At 44.8% G+C, this 24,097-nt stretch overlaps 1 protein-coding gene across 1 annotated transcript; it reads left to right on the forward strand.

Moving 5' to 3' along the window:
* Positions 1 to 551: 551 nt before the first annotated feature.
* Positions 552 to 21,108, forward strand: TTLL10 (tubulin tyrosine ligase like 10). The gene is made up of 12 exons (XM_075520343.1): positions 552 to 645; positions 4,756 to 4,770; positions 5,324 to 5,489; positions 6,439 to 6,557; positions 7,801 to 7,921; positions 8,570 to 8,655; positions 8,872 to 9,043; positions 11,062 to 11,233; positions 13,107 to 13,247; positions 14,573 to 14,689; positions 20,170 to 20,263; positions 20,765 to 21,108. The coding sequence occupies exons 1-12, from the start codon at positions 552 to 554 to the stop codon at positions 21,106 to 21,108; spliced, it is 1,641 nt and encodes a 546-aa protein (XP_075376458.1).
* The last annotated feature ends 2,989 nt before the right edge of the window (positions 21,109 to 24,097 follow it).

Raw genomic sequence — 24,097 nt, forward strand, 5'->3', positions numbered from 1 at the left:
GCAAAGACAAAAATTGGGTCTCGGCTTTCAAGCTTCCTGAAAAGAAGCCTGTCTTTTATCCCAAGGCTGAACGACTGGAGCCAGATGATACCATAGACAAAGAACACCAGATATATCTGAAAACAACTCTTGGACACTGCTCCACCATGAGCAGCAGACATAGGGAAAGCACCCAGTTACTTAGAGCAAATTTACAAGGCAACCCAAGACCGACATTGAGTGTTCTCAAGGGGAAGGAAGTAGAAAGAGCACAGAGATTAGATACAGAAGCACTCAGATCCCCAGCACAGTCACCAACAAGCTTATCGCTAGAGACCACCCATAAGAAGCTGTAGATAGAACGTAGAGCCTATGTATTCCCAGCTAAACAACCATGTCAAAATAAAGATTCTGAAGACATGAAAAAACTGCAGAAGATGGGGAAAAAATGGCACCTACAACCAACAGAGCGAATGATGACAAAGAGAAAAATACATCTTACAAACTCATGGTCACTCATGACTCTGGCAAAGTGGCTGACGATGATCTTCCCTTTTGCAGGCTAGGCTGAGATGGCCTTTGTGCCAACCAAGAGGAAAAAGAACAGCAAATCCATGATGCACGGAGGTAACCAGCAACAGGCTGGGTCCTTATCAGCTGACAGAGGTGAATCTTGTATCCTTGTTTTTAGCTATTAATTGTGCCAAGTCCTGTGACCAGGTTCTCAGCCGATGCCAGTATCAAGGGAGTTATATCTTCTTATACTAGCCAAAGTGCTGGCCACTAACTTATGGCATAAATTACAGACATATTGCATGTCATTTACGTGCAATATGTCTGTAATTTTCATTTAAACCCTGTGAAAATACAAGCCCATCCCTTTGCTTCTAAAATAAGTCAAGACAGGAATTATTGATATTGGCTGACATACATAGCTAGGGAAATTAAAATATTTTATACTAACATTTTAAGTGTTTTGTTGAAAACGTGAAGAAAAATACAAGCTATCCATAGCAAGCAGTTCCTCTTAAAAGAAACCATTACTTTTTTATGGAGAGATAATTTGGCTGAAATGCCACAAATCTTTCAATGACAAAACCAACAGTATTATTTTTCTGACGCATCCGCTGTTGAACTCATCTCTGTGCATTGGCAGTAAAAAATATATTCATTTGTTTCAAATGAAAACCTTTTTAATACAGAGGTAATCTTTAGGGCAATGCTTAGAAAGATGATTAGATCGTTTAGCTTTCTTAAATGAAAATTTCAGCTGGATCTAAACTCTGGATTCTAGAGAAATCAGTCAGCTGCTATTCTGTTAAATCTTCCTTTACATGGGAAAGGAAAAAAGGAAGCTCTGTGTTCTAAGCTCTGCTTTATTTTCTTTTGGTAGCAAATGACACAAAGCAGACTGCGTCTCCCTGCCAGTGTGTTTATCCCTGTGTGCACTGAAAGCAGAGCTGAGATTAGATAGGAGCTTCTTACAGAGGCACCGCCAACACCCCATTCCCGAAGAAATTAATGAGCCGCATTCAAAATTGTCTCAAGCAATGTAATTTACTGGCTGCACCCGGTGTGAAGACAATCTCTGTGTGGGCTCTCTGGAAGGGAATCATACTGTTTAATTTCATGCTGCTAGTTTATGTGACGAGTTAGAAGATTATTTCCCCAAGGGCTCTCCCCCTCACCCCCCCCCCCCCCCCCGCCCCAAGTACCTTTTGGACAGAGAGAGGCTCTTTCACAGGACCACGTAGACCCGAGTTCAGATGCACACACTCAGCCTCTGAAATATTCACTTCTCTCTGCTGATTAGGTCTGCAAGCCAAGCCACTCTGCCTGTTCTTTCTTAAGAATTCAAGTCCCAACAAGCATCTAATCCCACCTCTGATAAACAAGCAAAAAGGCCCTTGCCTGAAATGTGTGCAATGAGGCAGGGGGAAGAACCCCCTCCATCCCTGTCTCTCCTTACCTCTTTAATAATTAGCCATCTAAGGATGCAAAACACACAAACAAATGAAGACTAAGGGGACTCATGCTTACATAATACATGTCAAAAGATTCAGTGAAATGAAGGTTCATCTTTAACACCGGGAGATTCCATAATTAGACAGAAAAGAAGATAAAAGGCTCCCACCCCCTGGGTCTCTGTATAAAGATTAGAGAGGGAGAGACAAGTACGTGTTCAGACTAATGGCAGAATACCTTACCGGCACTTCAATCATTGCGGGATATTTCATGTGTCCATGTCTCAGGATAAATGGGACTGTTTAAAATTGGTTAATTTCTTAGCAATCCAGGCAAGGAGGGAGGTGATAAAAGAGCCAAAAGCTCTCGCAGGAGGGATGAATGAGCTATTAGATGTTAAAAACAGATTAACAAACATTTACATTCCCATATCGAAGAGTGACAAGAACAGCACTATAAGACACCGTGCTAAGGCAGAGGAGAGAGATCAGCCTCCCTCGTGGAAGATACCAGTAGCTGGAGGGGTGGTACGGCTTTGCGGTACAACCTTTTCATAAAATGCATTGGGTCTAGGAAACGGGCGAGCTGTACTACTTTTCTGCGTGTCTTTTAATTTGCCTGACGCTTATGCATAATGCATTAACCCTGTCTTTGAGCTACGTTCCAACAGTTTGTTCGAAAAATTTGCCTGAGTCGCTAACGAGAGTCTCTCCTAGAGGCAGAGAGAATATGTTCTGTTTTCGCCTGGTCTGGTGCCGTGATGGCAAAATGAGATAGTGACCAAAGAGCCAGGATCGTTCTCTGCTGGGGAGTCCTCCCCATCGCAAGCGTCCCACCGTCCTGCAAGGAGCAAGCGTAGTCTCGGCTCCGCAGAACCAGTGACAGGCGGCTTGAAATTCACCGTGGAAAAAGCTCGTTTCAGTTGGTTACAAGGCATTGCCGAGGCAGTGTTCTCCAGCATGGACGTTGTGCCCTGGCTTGTTTGAACTGGTTGTTTAGCGTGGTTTTTTGGTTCGTTTTGGTTTTAATTTAAGGAGGAAATTCAAGGCAGGAGTCCAGGGATTAGCACTGATAATGCCGCAGTCTGTAACAACGCTAAGGCTTTTACTGTTAGAACCTTTTGGTGCCAAGTGCTACAGGAAGCAGAAATTTAAAGCAAGTCCCGCCTCAAAGAGTTTGCCATCTCCTTCCTTTAGTCCAAAGCAAACTGAACCGGGTGTGGGAGCCTGCCGGGAAATGCAATAACTGCGGGCACACAGTTGACTGTGGACTGCACCTGTGTTCCTAGGTGGAGTGCAACGAAGACATACAACAAGCGCTTGTAAAGTGAGAGATAACGATGTCCAATACCTTTGTGCCACTTCAGTCGAAAGAGTTTTGTCGTTGAGATGGAAGTTTTTACTCATGTGATCACAGGATGTACAAATAACGATAAAGGAACAGTCCAAAGAGTAGATAACTCCAGTCTTGTCATCTGCTTGCTTCCTGCTCCCTCCTTCCCTGCTACCACCTCATTCCAGTAGGAAGGGAACTACGCAGAGTGGACTTTTTCTTCTATTCACAGACATTACTGTTCCCAAAAGTCTTGTGCATAGCCAAGTTGAAGAGAAACCAGAGGCATAGTTTCTCAGCCCTTGGAAGGATTAAACCTATGTGTGTTTTTTGTAGGTTTGGAGCCAGTGATTTGGGTATCAGTATCCCAAATGCTAGCTATGTAAGTAGTCAAGAGCTGTTCTGGAAGCAAGTGCCAGACTCACAGTTCCTATGAGTTACCAGCCAAGAAATCAGGCCACGAGCAGAACTCTCTTGCTAAGACCAAGCTAATGGATGATAAATCCAGCAATAGTTTTGAGGCTGATGACATCGTTACATCAGATACCACTTCTGATGTACGGTTTGCCTTTTGGAAGTCTTTTACCATCAACCATATTCAAAATAAAATTTCCCATTACTGGCCATTCTTTCATTCATATCCAAATGTCATTCAAGTTCCAAACCGATATGTCCTTCATCTCACATTTATGTATTATAATGTCATTGATCTGTTTTGAGAACATTTGAACAACGTGAAGATTGATCAGATAGACATTGCTCACATAGCACATTTCTTTCCAACAGTACCACAGCGTATGACAGTCTCGTATCAGGGAAGACCCTGAACAAGTTTTGCTACTTTAGTTAAAAAAAAAATGTTATAAAGCACAGTGTTAGACCTCTTAGCCTGTATCTCTGTCAGGGTGCAATGGTACTTGAGTTGCTTCAGCGGCTTTGAAGCATCTTTATGCTTTAGAACATGACTGGGGACTCCACCAAAGAATTGTCTGTGCCGTATGAAGGACACCAGAGACCTGAAGTATGGACAAAGCATGGGGATGGTGAGGAAAAGTTACGGAGTCTCATTTTGCCTTGCAAAAGAAAAGCTTTTGCTATGTGTTATACAGGGAAACCTCTTGACAGAGGAAGATCTGGAAGTGATGTTTTCTCTTTAGTTTCTCATTCCTAGAAGGCCAAGAAGTTAAAGTTCTTCACAACTGCTAAAGTTAGATACAAGCTCTGACTTTCTCCTCCACGAATAACCCAGAGGCACTTCCTAGTTAGGCAGATCTCGTTAAGTTTGTACTGAAAAAAAAAATGTTATCCCGTACAAATTCACCAGCTTTTGAGCCCTGGGAGCTGAGAATAAGTAGCAGAACCATCGCAAACCTGGCATGATTAGTTACCAGTTTGAAGCAGGGTGTTTCCCATTCCCACCCCTCCAGTCACTGTCACCACAGTTTACGTGTGCCATTCCACTTTGGGGCTGCCTGTCAGGGGGACCTCAGAGCTGTCACATCCTGGGCTTGTCAAAATTCCTATAGGTTTTAACAGTTGAAGGAACATCTCTTTCAATGTATAGTGTATGGCTGATGCATTTTAGGAGGCTCTTCTTGCCCTTCTCCCTTTGTACCTCCACACCTCTCTAGACCTTGCAGGCTGTCAGACTCTCCAAAGCCACCCCCAGCTTTCCATCTGGATAGCCGGAATGATTTGTGCTCAGCTTAGGACAGAACTGAGACCCACCTAGACAAGATATCTGAGAAAGTCCTGTGAAGCAGAGGCCCGCCAAATAGGAGAATGCCATTTAGCACTGACAGACTAAGGCTGATTGGAATGTTCCCTTCTACTACATATTTTATTTCCTCTGCTTTTCTACTTAATATACCATTGTACCTGCTACCAGGTTACATTAGCAATGATTTCTGAATTGTTTTAAGACAATGCCCCTAGTGAAGGCTATAAAACGGTCCCTTACCTCATAGAATTTTCTTCTGTAACAGCTGTCTTTCTAGGTGTGGATTTTATGGAGAAATCTGAAGTTTCTCAATTTCCAATTTTGCAGCTACTTCTACCATCTCTGAAGTGGAGCTTGACAAAGCCAAGTCAAATGAGAATAGAACACAGGGTAAGGCTTGTCCTCAAGAAAAACAGCTGGAAGAAGAGATACCAAAAGTGCTAATGGGACCAGGACCATATTTTTATATCAGTGGATCTAATGGAGCTGGGCTGTAAGTAGGTTCTCTCAGCAGACTCATATGAACAGTAGTACGACCATATATGAAGTCATGCAATGTTATCCGTTATCCACTGGCCTCAAATAATTTTCCTTTGATTTGCTGTCTTTTTGGAGTGGTACACCTGCGGAACTTTTTAAAGATAATTCAAATAATAGAAAGTATCCACTGGAAGGCCACCTGTGGTAAAGTAGCTAGCTACTATATCTTTGCAAAGAAACGAAAGACTTCTATTTGTTAATGAAAGTTTCTCTGTTGGGGCTGTTCAGAAATCCCTTAGCTACACCATGTAGCAAATCTGCTAGCATCATCACTAGAGCTAGGAACCACTGTTGTTGATCACATTCTGTTGTGCTAAATGTAAAACCAGCGAAAAGTAAGAAGAGATTTCTGCCCGAGAAAAATGGTCAGATCAGAAGTTCCATTCATTCCTTTCTGAGTTCTTTCCAGCATGCTGACGTTCTTCTCTAGATGTTGTCACCAGCAAGCACCACAGAATCTCTGCTGCAAACAGCACTTTCCTTGCTATGTTTCCGTAGTTTTGCCTACAAACAGCTTTTTCTATCGCTACGTGTCATCTCTCCCTAAACCCCTCAGCGGAGAGGCTCCTTATTAAGACTGGACCCTGAACATTTCTATTCCATGGCTACCAGTTGCATCCTAATTGGAAAAACCCTGCTGAAATGGTACAAGTTCTCATTAGAGCTGCTGAATCACCATGTTCTTCGCATCCTCAGTTACTCCCCCCACTCTCTCAAGTTCAGACTAGCAGATCCACTAGCAGCCAGTCTAATTAATTTCCACCTTATCCCCCACTCAGGGGCTTCTGGGCATGTTAGGTCAGGCTCCCAGAGAAAATTATTAGGAGTTCAAGGGATATGAGCTAACTAAGTATTTGTTAATAGAAGGGAGGCTACTCTGCTATTTTGTTTTCCATATGCAGTGTGAGCATCTATTGCCAGAGCAGAGGCTGGCAGCGTATCTATGACAACAGAAGAGAGGATTATGCACTGAAATGGTGTGAAATCAAGTGCCGAGAGACCTATTACCATTTCAAAGAAGGTAGAGGTGCCTGTGGGCCTTGAGTGGGAGAGGGTAGTGGGAAAAACTGGAGAATGCTGGACTTGTGACTCCCGGGGCAGAGGAGGTCACCTGGGGGTAGGAGAAACAGGTAACCTCAACTTCTTGGCAGACCTCAGAGGGGCCATCGGAGCTGGATTGCCATGGTGATTAAAGAAAGGGTTTTAGACAAGAAAACAGCTTTGGGAGAAAAGATACCATTGAAATGAAATAAGGTCCTCCCTCCTTGGATTGGAGCCCAGGCTGCGACAGGACGGACACAGGACTGCGGCACAGGAGCAGTATGCAGCCCGCTCCGGCACCTCTCAAGCATTAGTCTAGGTCTTGCATGCAGAGGGTGCCTCACATTTAGAGATGCTCCCCACAGTGGAGGTGGGGAGAGGAGAAAAGGAAGGGTGCACTTGAAGACAGAAGTAAAGCAAGCTCAAGAGGGGTCACCCCACACATCCCAGGCCCAGCTATCTCTGTCTAGGGAGAACAGCGTCACTAAAAGCCAAACTACTTCACTGTATTAGCAAGCAACTTTTTGAATTGCGCTCTGCCCTTCGTCTCATCGGCACATCCTGACTTCACAGGGCCCAGCCGGCTTTCCCACCAGAAAAGCAAAAAATCAAGGACTCCCACAGCAATGCCTCTGGCTGGCACCCTCAGAGCCGTGCTTTGCATAACAAACACAAAACTCTCTAAGCACAGCCCCTGGGGCAATGCTTTTACTTCTGGGAGCTGGTCAAGACCCGTGCCCTGGCAAGCCTGAGCATCATGGCACAGAGCTGAGGGCTTTCCTGTGGCAGAGGGAGCGTGTTATCACTTCCCTACCAGCCCGTGTACAGCAGCCGCCTTTCCCCTCCTGCCAGCTGGGGTGGCAATGTGGTGGCTATTTGTCAGGCTGCACCATTACAGCAGTCGGCCTAATACACGGCGGTGCAGGTGGGCTGTGCTTCCATGCAGTTCTGCAGCTGGAAGGGTGTGACGGCAGTGGCACCTTTGGAGTGGGCAAGGGATGCACTATTTCATGAAGCCCCATCGGGTCGGTCTGTTCTGCTACAAGGCTGGACAGAAACACATCTACAGCAAGCGATTCCGCTGCTCTGGGAGTCGTCAGTTGTCACAACTGCCTTAAAGCAAATTGGTGAAAGTCAACAGTGACAAAGTCAGCTTCATCCTGCAGATTCTGCTGCATGGGACAATGAGGGCAAGCTTTTTTTTTTTTCTTTTGCTCATACAGGTGAACAGCTTCTCTATCAGATTCCCAGCAACGGAGTCCTCACCAGTAAGATAGGGCTTTTATGCTGCCTGAGAGAGCAAGAGCGGGTGATGAAAAAGATCAGTAGGAGCTCTAATTCCAAGTAAGGACTCTCGCCTCTTTGAACCTTGACCAGAAACTTGCCAACAGAAAGTGAGTGCACATAAACAAAAGACCAGTTTCTTCTGGATGCATAACAGTACAGGATATGAAGTATATGGGGTTTTATTTCTTTCTTGCCATCTAGAAAAATCACTTTTTTTCCAGAAGTACGTACATCAGAGACAGAATTTCTTCTTTTTCTATGTCTGGAGTAGCAGGAGTGCCAGGTCCCCCAAAGACAACAGTCATGGTAATTCCCCTGATTTGGGTACATCCTCCTACTGGAAATGCCACAACTTCTTGTGCGATAGACACTGTAAATATAAGAGAAGCTTATTGCCATTTCTGCTCCTATATTTTTGATCTACCAAAAAACCAAGTGGCAATCCTGCACCATGGTTACTGCAGCCACCTCAACTAGTTTTCAAAAAACTGAGCATAGGAAGAATGTCTTAAGGCTAACATATATTCTTGAAAGTTTATGGAATGAGGTAGCTCAACAAAAACGTACAGCAAACACACAACTGTCTACAAGCAGGAAAAAATCCCCACATTTCTTAAGTTTCTACTTGCAACCATCCTTTCTGAAAGTACCAGAGGAATGGACGTGTTGGATAGGGTTTTCAACTTGTATTTGATTCTCCCATAGGTTACTGAAGATGGAAGAATTCTTCCCAGAATCTTTTCGCCTGGACTTAAAAGATGAGAGAAATGCCTTTTTTGACCTTTACAAAGGTGAACTGTCTTAATCATGGTGGCAAGCAATTTAAATAGCTATGTGATCCTCTAAAATGTTCATAAAAGTATACACTAATACCAATTGATATCTATCTGCCTGTGTACGTATATGCACACACATACATTCACGTGAGCAGTTTTCAGAGCCCACTAATGGGCACGTCGGTGTTTCATACCACGCACGTTACTCTAATAGACTCATTCTCTCTGCAGAAGAACAGATTTGGATCTGCAAACCAAGTTGCTCTAACCAAGGTCGAGGAATTTTCCTGCTTAAAAATCCAGCTGCTGTCAACAGCCTTCAAGCCAAGCTCCACAGCACTGAGGAATACCTACGCAATAAGAGGGTGCCATACAAGTCTCCCCAGGCAAGAATAGTGCAAAGGTAGAGACTGAAGCCTGGCACTTCATGTGTGAGTAGTGTGCTTGCTTAAGCACGCTGGCCTCGGAGAGTTAAATTGTTCCATAGGTATTTAATAGGGTTACACCACATCTCCTCAACCTATGAGATTGCATTTTGTGAGAGAGAGGCTATTTCTCTGGTTAGTCCGTCTTGCATCCGCACTTTAGTCATTTCAAGGTAGATCTTTGTCATCATAAAGATTCGAGTTTGCCTTTGTCTGGAAATTTAAGAATGACTTCAAAAGGCCAGATGCTACAGTTCTGTACGTGAATGCTACACACAAAGCCTTGTGCAAAGCAATTTAAATCGGGTATTATCCCAACGTCTCAGACAAAGCTAGCATTTTACAAATCGTACAGGTACAACATCTGTTCCATGCAATCTAATAAAGCCTTCCAAATATCTTCTTGACTCTGCCTTGGTGCTGCAAAAGTCTATACCTCAATCAACAGGCAGTGGCTATCAGTCACTAAAATTTTGGGTTAGGGTGGTTTTATTTTTTATTCTTTGCATGAATAAAAGAACCGTGAAGGTTCTTCTTTGTAGAATGGATACCCCCTCAGCCCCTGCTAGAATGGCTGAGAGGTTAGAGAGCTAGAACGACTACGAAACTCTAGTTTTGTAGAGTAGCAGAACAGCAGAAAAAGGAAGGGAAAAATAAGGCAGCAGAAGTCATGAGAACAGTTTCAGCTACTGCATGTTACTTGCTTACTCTTACACAACTCACCTGACTTCCCTTTGCCTCAGTGTCCCTCCCTCAACTGAGGAATGCATTATCATTAAATCACTTCAGTGCTTTGAGATGAGTGAATAAAACTTTCAAAGGGAAATGCAAAAAAGATGTTTTCATTATTTACCCTAGGAGCTGCAGTTCCCAGATGCCTTTGACGCTGCCTTCGGCGCGCACAGCTGGGCGTACAGGGCACTCTGAACTTCAAGGTGCCCATACGTGCATGACATTGCCTGGCATTGTCACGACAGGCCAGCAATGACAACGTGATGCACTCGTGACAACGCTGTAGTGTTGGCATGGCAAAAGCACATTTTGCCATGTAGCGATCGCTGCATGTCCTGGCAAAGCGATGAGACCGATTCCTCACACTGACCCTGCGCCACTTCCCCGACATGCTGCTATCATGGCTTGGCGTCTTTGTCTTGCAAGAGAGCGCAGCACCCAGCAACCTTTCCAAGAGCTGCCCTAGCCAAAGCAAGCAATATTCTCTGCTTACATTCAGACAAACATTTCTTTTCATATCAAAGGAACGGTTGGCCTCATTGAAAAGGGTAGGAGAGCTTTGTAAAATGGTAAACTGGAATGGTGATCTCACAGGCTTTCTGCGATGGGCTGGACTGTGTTTATGCAGCAGCCAGTATACGGAGCAAAACGACGACTGCCTGACAAAATTAGACCAAGGGCCTTAGTTAGACCAATGTGTGGTCTCTGATGTGGACAAGCAGCAGTGCTAGGGGAAGAAGTGGCTGGACCCTATCTTAGATCTCATCCTGATTTCTATTAGTGAGGAATGGCTTATGCTCTGAAGAAGGAGGCTCCATATTCCTTTGAAAACTGTTGTTAGCATTGATTGTTTTAACAGCATATCCTTGTTATTTATGTAGACATCCAGCAACCTTTGATGATAAAGGGAAACAATTCCCAGATTACATCACTCTGCCAATAAAAGCAGCGGTGCTGTATGAAGGGCTCTTTGTGTTCGGACGTAAACTTTGTATATTCTCCAGTAAATATTAGTAAATCTTTAATTAGCTCCTGAGACTCGGCACAGCTTCGAGTCCTCTTGAAAGGAGCTGTTCTTGGCATTTCTAACCTCTCCTACCAGCGCCCTCTCCCGCCATTCACCTTAAAACCAGTGCTGACAAAGGGACAAACAGGTTAGTGCTGGGGTGTGAAATGAACCGGCTGTGGGGTTTGGTGTGAGCCTCGAATTGCCATGTATTACGGCTACTTGTTGGTGACGCGTGTTGAAATACTGCTCTGACAGGTATATTCACCAGCCTCTGCTCCTGGAAGGGAAGAAGTTTGATGTCCGGTCTTACCTCCTCATTGCCTGCACAGCACCATACGTGTTATTTTTTGCCCAGGGTTATGTCCGCTTGACCTGTGTCAGTTATGATGCCGCTTCTGATGATCTGACTGTTCATCTGACCAACCAGGTAAACTAAGTGCACTTCGTTCAGAAGAAGGCGGGGGCGGGGGGGGGTGGTTGACAGAGATGGGAAGCAAAAAAGACTTTTGAAAGGCTAGAAATAAATGCCTCGTGCATGCAAAAATCCACGCACCCAGGAAATGGTCGTAGGCTTATGGTCAGGCATGGCAATAAGGCTGAAGAGAAGCAGCACCGGATAAGGCTCTGTTCTCTGCCATGGACCAGTTCTCTCTTAACCTGACAATTTCTTTCCCTGGACCTCTTTTTCCTGCCATTATTCTCTCGTGCATCTGCAGACCGTAAGCTTCTTAGGGCAAGAAGCCTTCGATTGCAGCTACCTAGCACAAAGGAGCCTTAATCTTAGCTACGGATTTTGCCGATTCTGTTGTGCTTAAACACAATAATCGTAATGATGTAAGATGCAGATGTGTTCTTCAAGAGCCATGATTCTTAAATCTTCACCTTTGCTTGTTTTGCTTCTCACATGAGAGCTGTAACAGAACAAGACTGTTCTGGCTTGTACCTCCATACATCTCTTGTCACTCAAAAGAGAAGCCTGCCTTGCTCACATCTACCTGTGTTTTTGCTTCAAATGAGGCCCTTCAGTAGTTAGAACTGGACCCGATGAAAGAGAATTAAAAGAGTCGGAAGGAAGAAAACCGTTTGCTTTTAAAGCCCTTCTCTCCTCCCGGTGTCATGCTGTGTTCTGAGAACTAGCAAAACACACATTGGAGAGGTATCAGACAAGCCCCCTTCGGTTGGAGTTTTACGGTTCCTGTAGAAGTGCAGTCCAGGACAGCAGATTATAGCTGCTTCCTGCAATATATGCTATTATCAGTATGCCACTTGTTTTCCTGGAATAGTTTGTTTGCTCAGCTAGAGAGCTATCCACACGGGAATTCAGGTGCTCGGGTAGGATCCCATGGCACAAGTGATATTAAACAAAGGACAGGTGTTTATTAGCAGAAAATAAATTATCTGGGTTCCTGCTGGGAGGAGGGAAACAAAATTTACAGGAGCGGCTGGTAATAGGCCAGACTTCTTCAAATTACAGTTGATTCTGCTCTCATTCCCATCCTACCCTTTCATCCCACCTGGAATCAGACATTTTCCTACTGTATTTCCAAAAGACAAAAGGCAGCAGAGACAGCATCACTAACCAGAAGCTTTGCAGCCCTGCAGTGACCGTCCCACAGATGGAGTTGCAGCCAAGCCCAGCTGTTTCCCAGGGAAAGGGGACTTGCCTTTGATTGAACAATGTAAATAGCCCATCATTGATAAACTCCAGCTGACACAGGGATGAATGGGACAGAGGAAGAGAGAAGCCCTCACCTTGGTTTCCTCTGGGGACACATCCATACATCTCTCCCAGATGTACTCTCCTCTAGGAGAGTACCAGGCAGATAGACACTGGAACCAGATCCAGTCCAAAGAATATCACGACTATGACTTGAAAGCACCTCTCCTTGTCTGCCAGCCACTGGTCCGGACATATCATACATACATACACACACAGAGAGAAAACACCGCTTTGACAGAGACCTTGGGTAATTGTCTCTCCAATGTCCATGTCTCTCCAATGTCCAATGTCCATGTCTCTCCAATGTCTCTACAATTGTCTGTACAATGTCCATGTGGGTCAGGCACATTTCTGCCTGTGGCAGTGTGGTACAATGGGAGTCAGCACTCTGGCTCAGGTTTAGCTCTGCTGGTGAGGCTCTATTCCCTGCACCGCTATAAATTGATCCTGGGGTTCTTCCCAACTCCAGATGCCTGGAACAACTCAGGGTAGTTGGATGTCTGCCATGCAAACCTGTTCCCAGTTGCTCTTCACTGCCAGAAATCTAATCCTCCCTTTGCTCTGTTGCCCCACTTCTCAGTACATGCAGAAGAAGAACTCCCTGTACAGCCAGCTGAAAGATGAGACAGTTTGGCGGATGGAGCACTTCAACAGCTACGTTAATGAGAAGTTCAGAAAAACCAATGGCCTCCCCAAAGACTGGGTTTTCACTGTGTTTACTGTAAGTGCAAGCGAGTGTATGGTGTGCTAGTCTGCCTAATTAGGGTGACAGAAATAGGGAGAAAACCCATCGGTTCACTGGAACCCCCAAGGAAACACGTACACCGAGTGAGAAGGTATTGATGGTCCCACGGTAACCATTTATCTGCAGATGCTAAACACAGAAGTGAAGATACATAGAGTTTAATTTTAATAAAATGGGTAAACTGCTGAGAAAGAGAGCATGAATGTAAGTGCTAGCTATAAAAATGCAATTATGGTCTTCACGTTCCTGGCCCAATGTTGTGGTCTTGCATTAAAAAATAAAGTACGCATTAGAGAGCTCTCCAGCCTGACAGGTCTTAGCCTGAAAAGGGACTACACTTTCAGTGGTCTCTTTCTTGTCTGGCTTGGTCTCACCCTTCCCTTTCCATATGATTTTGCCACATGAAAATCATGTCAGGGCCTTAGATCTTCTCTTATCACAGAGGAGAGATACAAAGACTCAACTGGCTTGATTTCTTACCATCTTCCTCTCTCACTGAAGAAATAAAGTGAAGAAATTATCTGAGTCCCTGAGACATCATTTCATCAGCCTGAGTCTAATGATGCATCAGTTCCCTACATGACTTGCTGGGGTGAAAATGAGAAGAGCAGAGGACACAGCTTTCTCAGGTTAATTTTGGAAATGCTGTAGTTTAAAGCCAAGTACAAAGAAAATTAAAATGTTAAGAACTTTGTTAAAATACGTTTTTGTTTAGAAAAACAGCTCAGAAGCAAATCTAGTTGAATTTGCCAAGTTTCTCAGGGGTTCAGAAAAATTTCAGCCAACTTTATGGTATCTCTCTTCATGCAGAAATTCCCCACTGCACGTTTCAACTCCAAATTGAATTAAACTTAGCATCACCTACTGCAAGTTGCTGTAGCTCACCAGGCTTCTTTAAAACACTAGGTCCAGCACAACTGTGAGGGGGTTGTGAGTCATGACTGTCAGAAACGGCTCTGTTCAGCTCACATTCAGGTACCCCCGCAGGAGTAAATGAAAGAACACCACTAAAAATTCTGCAGACAGCCCATTCTGAGTAAGGGACAAGGGCCAAGATTCCTTCACGCACCACCGCAGCAGTCTGGAGAACCAAGTTGAAGAGGGGGTTTCGATCAACTCGAAGCGGACAGACGTACGGTCTGCAAAATGCAACATCCTTCCGAGTCTAGAGAGGAGCTCTGCTGGAGGCAGGGGAAGAAAAAACATCCCTAAACCAAGAGGGCACCTATGACTTAGAGTGACTGCCGTGCCCTTGGCATTCACAATGACCAGTTACCATCGGTCCCTGTCTTCTGTTTCAGAAAAGGATGCAGCAGATCATGTTGCAGTGCTTCCTGGCAGCCAAGCGCAAACTGGATCGTAAACTGGGCTACTTTGATCTCATCGGCTGTGACTTTTTAATTGATGAAAACTTTAAGGTACGAATACGATATTGTCAAATACTAAGTATGATATTGGCCAGATGTCTAATGCCAGCAGTATAGCACGGTTGACACAGGCTCTGGTGCTAGGAATTACATAGAGCATTCAGTCAGCTATGAAGTGCAGGATTCCTTTTTTTCTCCAGTTCCATTGTCCCGCATCAAGCCATGGCGCCTGTATTGCCTGCACATTTACTGCACAGAGAAACCCTGGCATTAACAGCTCAGGATGGGAAGAAAAGTACTTACTGCAGCTGAAACTGCCCTGTGCAGAATTTTCACAGGGAAGTGGAGTTCATAGTGAAAAGTATGGGAATTTTAATGCCCACTCAGCCTTTCCTTTCTCCAGACACCAAACATGCCAGATGATCAGCCAGCATAAATCAGTGTGTAATGACTCTAACATCACGTTGTATATAAGTATACCGATTTACACTAGCTGAGTTTCCGTCAAAGGCAGTGAAGAACTCACCATACTGAAGAATCGCTGTCGATTCAGATGTCAGCATCTCCATGTTCACTGTAGGTTCACCACTGAGCAGTAGGTCAGCCCACTGAGTCTATAAAATCTGCTAGAATTACAATTCAAACTTGTAAAAAGCGAATGAAACACAGACAAGAAAAGCCAGAAGAAAGGGAAAGGGGAATGTTAAATACAGTGATTGAGGTGCTTTCAGTGCAGCACAGTCCTTCAAAACCACCTGGCCTAAACATAACAGAAAGCCATCTGGTAGATTCTGCTGTTGCTAAAGCAGAACGGACTCAAACGTATTCCAGCAAAGGGCAGTGGGAACAGCAAACGCTATGAAAGAACGGAATTAATGTATGCAGCAGTGGGTAAGGCGCCCGAACAATAGACTCCTTTGTACAGGAAGTCAATGGCAAGGGAGAGTAAATGGCAAAGAGAGAGAAGCTGGTGCTTCTCAAATTTCAGTGGGAATTGTCTTTTGCAACGTTGGCATGCAAAGCCCTGGCTGTGTAAACTTTAAGTAGAATACAAGATCCAGTATCACTCTATTGTGGCAATTCCTACTTGGCTAGTTAAAACCTTCAGTGTTTAAAGACCATTACGTCCCCAGATATTTTACATATGGAGAGATAAACAAAATCTGTTTCTTGACAGGTATTATCTGTAAGAACGATGAGGATTTCTGGACACTTAGTGGTGGCAGAGTCAGTTGGAACCTGGAACTTCCCTTTGAGAGCAAGCAATGTGGAAATTTAGGCATTTATTTACAGAATCACAGAATCATATAGGTTGGAAAAGCCCTTTAAGATCATCGAGTCCAACCGTAAACCTAACACTGCCAAGCCCACCACTACACCATGTCCCTAAGCACCTCAGCCAAACGGCTTTTAAATACCTCCAGGGATGGGGACTCAACCCCTTCCCTAGGCAGCCTGTTCCAGTGCTGGACAACCCTTTCAGTGAAGTAAAATTTCCTAATATCCAGTCTAAACCTCCCCTGGCGCAACTTGAGGCCATTTCCTCTCGCCCTATCACTTGTGACCTGGGAGAAGAGACCGACCCCACCTCTCTACAGCCTCCTTTCAGGCAGTTGTAGAGAGCGATGAGGTCTCCCCTCAGCCTCCTCTTCTCCAGGCTGAACAACCCCAGGTCCCTCAGCCGCTCCCCATCAGCCTTGTGCTCCAGACCCTTCCCCAGCTTCCTTGCCCTTCTTTGGCATAGGTTTGTCCATGTTTTCTTGCCCTTGCCGGGGAGCAACAAACCTACTGTTTTGCTGGTGCAGTGCTGCATCGAGACGCCTGGACACGGCCTGCAGAGGCAGCGCACAACAGCCGGACGCAGGACTGACAGCTTCAGCCCGCAGCTAACAGCGGTCGGTGCAGCAAACTCCCAGCTTTCTGTGGACTGACATGACAATTCCTGGTCTGACATCCTGTCCTCTCCACCTGTAACACACAACCTCATTCTCTCTGTCATCCTATGTCACGACATGTGTAGAATCTGCTTTATACTGATTTAACATGGTCTTTATGTTCAGTCCTACAGCTTACCATGCCTTTCCCTCTTCCTTATTTGCCTGAGATATAAATGCCCCCAGCATCGTTCCTAATAATTCTTGAAGGCCCTGCAGCATCCCGATTCAGTCTTTGGAAGGTGTTTTTCCTGCCTCAGAGTTCTTAGAAGCACAGACTATGGAAGCAGGGCCTGCTGAGAAACCACAGCTTTCTGTAGAGCTTTGCATATTCATGTGTAAGCTGAGAAAAGAATGAAGCACTTTAAGAGAAGAGGGAGCAAAAGTGACGGATGTGGTTTTGCTGTTGTTGGCTTTTTTCCTACTGTTTTCTGGAGCTTCCTTGTGCCGCGTTGTAAATGCCTAAGTCACTACACAGCTTAGGACAGTGTCATTTAAATGCTCAAGGAACCTGTTTTCAGAAAGCGCTGCATGAGCCTTGCAAAAGGGCTTCTCTTCAGAGGTATGCTGGGAAGACAGATGTGTACATTTTTTATCAGCCATGAAGGGATTCAGCTATCTATCAGCAGAGAACAGACTGAACGTAGATAAGCCATTTGCCAATTTGTGATAGATGTACATAAATGAAGATAACACTTAAATCCCCAGCTAAAGCAGGGACGGTTCCTTTGATTTGAAGGACAGAGCTTTTCATTCACCCTGGGAGTACGAGGTGCCACATGGATACTGTAGACTTGGTTGTGCCCACTGCAGGTCAAGATGATTAAAAAAATCTGACAAAAGCTTCTTAAGACTGTGGAAAACAGAACCCCACGGCCTTAGCCTGTGGTCTCCACTATTGCTAAGCGGGTCCCTTTCTGGGTCGGCAACATCTGAGCAGCCCTTCCAGTGCTTGGTTTGTGACTGTGCCTGTGGCTTCAGCTATGTCCACACAGGATACAGGACAAGTTATTTTATTCCTATTTCTGACTGGTATTTCTATGGTTGGCCTTGATCATCTTAAAGGTCTTTTCCAACCTAAATGATTCAATGATTCTATGATTCAGTGCTACTTAAAGTTCCAGCCAGAGGTCAGGCTCCCTGGACATCTGCTGCTACACAAATGCAGGACAAGACAGCCCTGCCGTGGATAGCTTTGGGCTTTGAAGCATGTTACAGCCATCCTCTCTAAGAACAAATTCTGATGTAGAGAGATATATACGTTCCCATTCAGTCTTGGCTATCAAGTCACTTGGAGCCTCTGGGAGCATGGACCGATGCCCTCTCCCTCCCCAAGACCCCAGCAGGATGTTTAGCTTCCACCTGGCGAGCTCCAGCAAAGACCCACACGTTAAATAAACTAAATGGTTTTTGATCAGAAACAGAACAAAACTGGCTCAATCGTGCATTTCCTGCACACCAAAAAGGCTTACCTCTGCCCATGTCGGCAGGGAAAGGACCCTTGAGACAGGTCTTACGCTGTCTGTTAGCCACCGTGTCAACACATGGCAGAGCCTAGTCTCATGATCCAATGCTCCTTTGAAAGACATTGAACTGCTGCTGTAAGGACGGTTCTACAGCAATGAGACTACAATAGTAATCAAACTAGATGAAAATAAGAAGCATTCAGCAGATGCTAATACTGCATTTAGCACTCTACAAAGAACGAGACCTCGGATCCTGGTGTAATGCAGGATCTGCTTGCAGTCGGCATGCTGTTCAAGAACCTATGGAAAAATCCTACTATTTAAAGTTTTTAAGCCTACCTGTGATGTCTTGACAGAGCAAGTTTAAGATGTGACAGAACATGGAGCTGTACTGGCAGGCTGCAGGGAGCAGTAACCTCTTCATCCCCAAGAAACATCCAGAGCAGCACTTCTGACCAAAGCCACAGGGCACTCATTATTGTTCTCACCACTCGAAAAGCCTAAAGAAAAAGGATAGCCTATGGTTAGGAAGTCGAGGACAGACATTCCGGGTTTTGGTTTCCTTTCTTTGTCATATGTTTGTTAGGAAATTTTGAGCAAGGCACCTGCATGCCAGACGCCGGGAGAAGCACAGGAATTTCATTCTACATGAAATTCCCATGAAATTATGGATATTCACACAGATATGGTGAATCTTGGCCTTATTCTCTCTGCTCTTCCTGACATAGAACAAAGGGCATTTATTAATTGCCCTGGTTATTGAGAGGTTAAGAGCATTTAAAAACTGTGAGACATTCAGATAGTACAGTAATGGGGAACGTAGAAGATGAACAGCATGATAGGTGTCACAGAGAACTTTCTTCCTCCTGTTTGTCAGGTTTATTTGTTTCGAAGGAGAAGAAACCAAAACCTAATCAAGACAATTATGAAGGTTCATTGAGTTTGTCTGTCAGCACAAAATCTTATGAACTTTTAATGGGAAAAAGAACACTTACTCAGGAGTTTGCCAAGAAAAATGTAACTTAGGTGCCCTCTGTTGGCATCTGCAAAGCAGGTTCTTTTGAGCAGCTATTCCAGTTCTCCTCTGAAAAAAAAAAAAAAAAAAGACATATAAAGACATTTCACTGCCCTCACTTACCATTCTTTTCATTTGTTTAATAAAGTATTTCAGAGAGGTGAAAATGATTGTTGTATTTTATTCTCAGCAAAATAAAGTGCCAAAGCGAAGGCTATCATGTTGCCAAAATCTACCAAACACTTAGACTTCATTTCACAGGTACTTGCAAGCAAACTCATTGCTGCTTCAGAAAAAAAAAATAAAATTGTATCAATTAAAAGGGAGTAAAATTCTCCTGGGGTTGTTACATGATTAAATATCCTTCCTTACAAAACGCTGAATAGTTCCTACGTGTGTTATATACAAGATGCAGCACCATATGGTGGAGGCAGGAAGTGAACAGATGAGTTTCTCTCACTATAGGGAAAAGAAATAGTAAACAGAATTACATGCAAGTCAGTTGTTTGGTTTCACACAGATTTGTAACTGGACCATCACATTCTGCGGCTTGTAGCTTCAGACCTTGGCATTTCAAAGGGAAATGGAGAGGAGACTAGGATAGATATGTAAAATCAGTATCTTACATGGCTTCTACCTGAAACTAAAGCTTACCCAGGAAATCGAGGCCAAGGGTTCATTGAAAACTCAGTGCCGTGTTTGCTTAGTTTTGATCCTATGTCCACCTCAAATCAAACTGATTCCTAGATTCCTTGTAACTTTCTTCCATGGTATCCAAAAAACTCAAGTAGAAATTGTTATGGAAACTGGTATGTTAAAAAACACAGTGCCTTTAGATACCTATAGAGCAAGAGTTAATCTAAAGAGCATCAGCTGGAGACACAAAATAACATGTAGTGTTGTTCTCAAGTACGTAGATGTATGCAAAAAGGGATTTTGTTTAATTCATCCAGTTCTTATGAAAATTCTGTCCTGCCTGCATTCTGTGTTACGGGATTTTGTTGGGATTTATTAGTACTCTTACCTCTCAAGGTGTTCACTAAGTCAGTGAAAGGGCATTGCTCTGACTCTAAGGAGATCCAGCCTAGTTTCCTGATTGGCATTCATCTTTTCTAGGTCTGGCTTCTGGAGATGAACGCAAACCCAGCATTGCATACCAACTGCAAAGTCTTGAGAGACATCATCCCACCTATAGTTTACGAGAGTCTTGGTAAGTGAATGTCGTGGTTTAACCCCAGCCGAAAACTCAGGCCCCCCAGCCGCTCGCTCACTCCCCCCCGTGGGACAGGGGAGAGAATCAGAAGAGTAAAAGTGAGAAAACGCGTGGGTTGAGACAAAGACAGTTCAATAGGGAAAGCAAAAGCCGCGCACGCAAGCAAAGCAAAGCAAGGAATTCCTTCACTCCTTCCCATGGGCAGGCAGGGGCTCAGCCATCTCCAGGAAAGCAGGGCTCCAGCACGCCTAACGGGGACTTGGGAAGACAAACGCCATCGCTCCGAACGTCCCCCCCTTCCTTCTTCTTCCCCAGCTTTATATACTGAGCACGACGCCCTATGGTATGGAATAGCCCTGTGGGCAGTTGGGGTCAGCTGTCCTGGCTGTGCCCCCTCCCAGCTCCTTGTGCCCCCCCAGCCCACTCGCTGGTGACAGCTTGGGTGCCTTTTAGCATCAGAGTGTTTAGACCATCTCCTAACCGCATCTTCTTTTCCAGATTTGGTTCTCGAGGTTTTCAACAAGCGCCTCAAAGGCCAGAGTGTTTTGCCTTTAGAGACACTCCGCCATTTTGTGCTTCTCTATCATGAGGATGCTGCAGACCTTGGCCAGAAAGAACCCTCGAAGCTCAGAACTGGCCTATGCACAGGCCGATTTCTGCGGCCACAAACAGGCGGTACCAGCCACTTCGGTCAGAGCCCTGCCAAAGTGCTGAAGAACTCTTCCAAGAAGCTTGGTTGCTCTAGAAAAAAGGTTGCCTTGTCGCCTGGAAAGAATTGTCAACAAACTGTCCTACCTGTACCACACGTGCAGCTCTTCGACCATCATGGAAAAACGCTCTGAACCATTACAGAGCAAGACAGCTTTCACAAGTTCAGAAGGCATAAAACAAAAATAAAAGCTAAACTTGTATGTGCTGTGCACGTCCAGCTCATTTTCACCTTATATAATCTACTTCAACTGGAAAACAAAAAAAAAAACCAGTCACTATTTCTATAAGTTCTTAGTTCTTCTGCAGAAAGCTATACTTTAACCAGCCAGCCAGAAATTAGAGGAAAGTTACAGAAAATGAGACAACTGTTACCACTTAAAACTCATCCCTTTTAAAAACAATGTTGATCTGACCGGTGCAATCCAGAAACAGGCCAAACTTTTTACATGCAAAGTCCTTATACAAAAAGGCAGGGAGAGAAGCTGCAAAGACTAAACCTAAGGCTTAACCGTGGAAATCCCCCAGTTTGTCCCATCATTTGTAGCTGCATGTCTGGCTCCCTCGCTCCTTAGATCCCCCGCGCCTTGCATATTTAACCTTCTTACATTAAGACTCTCTTTCACTTTTCATTTGGTTGAGGTGACGGCCAAGCAGCAGCACATACTTATCGCATCAGGCCACCATCTCAGCAGGAAACAATGACGCTTGGGGGACCAAGGAGACGGGGAGGAAGGGAGAGAGGTTTAAAACCAACAGGAAATGCTTTTACATCTCAGACGCTGCTGCTTCTAACCCAAGATGAATGTCAATGAGCAGTCAGTTGAAGGGTACGTGCGTCTTTCCTTCCCCTCCTGTGCTTACTCTAATTGACGGTAATTCAAGCACATTCATGCGATCCTGGGACCGCAGCATCAGTTTGAAGCAAGCGTCTGCGGCCGGGGAGCCGGTGTCCAAGCATGGGATGCTGCAGCCTGAGTGCCCGGCAGGCTGGGTCTGCAGGAACAGGCCAGGATGAGGTGGAGCTACTGAAGACAGGCAGGACCAGGTAGGCAGCAATTTTGGGGGCACGTGAAAAAAGCCAATCATCAGCTCCACTCGAACAGAAAGACATTTGGTGCTTGAGACTGCAACTCACTGGTTGTATTTGCTTTCCAAATATGACTCCCTTAAAGGAAAAGCTTTCTCTGCTTCCCTTTTTCTAGCCAGAATTTACAGTAACGCTACGTGTCAGATTCGTTTAATCTTCTAACTAGAGCCTGCTTACTTCTCCTCAATATGTCCCCTCAGATGTCGCAGTCTTTTCTAAGATAGAGGGTCAGCATTTGAGAAACTGAAGGTGGAAACATTCCTTCCTGCCATGGACGTAACTCTCTCGGTTTTGGGCGGGCAATCACAACTAACTGCTGGGCCTCTGCCAAGCCCTGCTCATGTTTTGTCAAAAATGCATGTTTTCAGTCAGACTGTCACATGTCAGAGACAGATCGGAGGCCTGAAAAGAAGCTCGGGAGGCTTTTAGTCCTGCTTCTACCTCTGGAGCAGCCTCGGCTCTTCCTAAATCTTGCTTGACAGACGCTTGTCTAATCTGTCCTTGAAAACCTCCAGTGATGAAGGTTCTGCAATGTCCCAGGGAAGCCATTGTTTCTTCCTAGTAGCTAACCTTAAACGCAGGTAAGGCCATTGTCTCTATCTTACGCACCACAGACAGAAAGAAAAAATTGTTCCCCTCCTCTTTCTAGTGGCCTTTTACACATGTGAAGGCTGTTACCATACCACCTCGGTATTCTTTACCTTAGGCCAGGCGTTGAGCTACATTATACATTTCCTTCCATAATTTCACCGTATTACAAGAAACGGTGTTAGTCCTTCCTTGTCCACTAAGGCAGGCACACTGAGAGCGCCTACACTCTTTTCTATGTAATGCCAGTGGAAAATTAGGAGTCTAAGTGCTCTGTTGAATTTAGGACCTAGTCTCTGCTTAATGGGAGGGGACATTTAGCGATATGTTCCCCAAAAGTTCAGGTGTGTTATTCCCTGACATGCCTGCTTTCTGATTCTGCATCTGCTGCATTTTTTTTTCCCTAGAGTTCACTGAGCTATTACCAACCAATATTCCTGTCGAAAACAGCATATTCTAAAATACACCAAACGTATGCCAGAAATCCACAAATTTGTTTGCTCACTGAGCATTAGTCTCTCTCCCTCTCTCTTTTACAAAATGCAACACATGGAAGTGCTTTTCTACGCCTTTCCATATTCTCTTCCATTTCAGAATGTGGTCCAACTCAGAAGGCCAGAGTGAGGCATCCCTCCATCCCAAGGACCCTGCAATCCTAGCGGAAACAGAAGATGTGAGTATGAGCAGGGTCATGCAAGCAAAGCTTTCTCTCTAGAATCAAGGAAGAAATGAGAGGCCTGTTCATCTCACCCCCCATGGCATTATCCCCATGCAGTATCCCATTACAGTAAAGTGCCAGAGGCTACGACGTGCCCTTTGTTTTGACGGCAAGTAACCAACAGTTCTCTCTGTTTTGAGGCCCAGGTATAGGTTTTCCAGCTTTTGTTCTACAAATTCACGTGCAAGAAAGCTTGTCATCACAAGTCAGTTTTGGATTTTTTTTCCTGGGACCATGTTTTATCACCAGTGCTGAGAGAAGATGCTCAGAGGGAGGGGAAGTGATTTATGCAAATTCATATATATGGTCAACATCCAAAGCTCCTAGGGCCTGGGCTGCAAAACCACCCCTTCTCTCTTTTAGCTAGTGTTATAAATCGTTACTCTTTGGCTCTCGTTTCCATTTTTCCACCTCTGCTTCTCTGACTTTACAGGATATTCCCAGTAAGACCACCAGAAGACATGCATGCTACTGTTTGTTTGTTTCAGACAGACGCACTGTGGGGAAGAACACGGGAGGAACTGGTGAACTTGTTGGTCACGCAGCCTATCAGCGGCTGGGAAGGGATGAACATCCACTCTCTTGGGGAAATTATTTGGTCCTCCCTGGTTTTTCTGAGAAGTTATCGCATGGAGGTAATCATCCTCTTACTATAACCACTGAGTAATATGCAAGGGATAAGGTAAACTTGGATTTCATACATCCTGCCCAAATTACTGTCAAATCC

This window comes from Mycteria americana, chromosome 18 (assembly GCF_035582795.1).
Source record: "Mycteria americana isolate JAX WOST 10 ecotype Jacksonville Zoo and Gardens chromosome 18, USCA_MyAme_1.0, whole genome shotgun sequence".
Classification (NCBI taxonomy): Eukaryota; Metazoa; Chordata; class Aves; order Ciconiiformes; family Ciconiidae; genus Mycteria; species Mycteria americana.

What these genes read in the sequence shown, in the direction of transcription:
- TTLL10 (XM_075520343.1), top strand. Translation starts at nt 552, where the DNA reads ATGGCCTTTGTGCCAACCAAGAGGAAAAAGAACAGCAAATCCATGATG. An exon ending in CTTTTTTGACCTTTACAAAG is followed by an intron (nt 8,656 to 8,871) that starts GTGAACTGTCTT and finishes TTCTCTCTGCAG; the next exon opens with AAGAACAGATTTGGATCTGC. An exon ending in GGGTTTTCACTGTGTTTACT is followed by an intron (nt 13,248 to 14,572) that starts GTAAGTGCAAGC and finishes CTTCTGTTTCAG; the next exon opens with AAAAGGATGCAGCAGATCAT.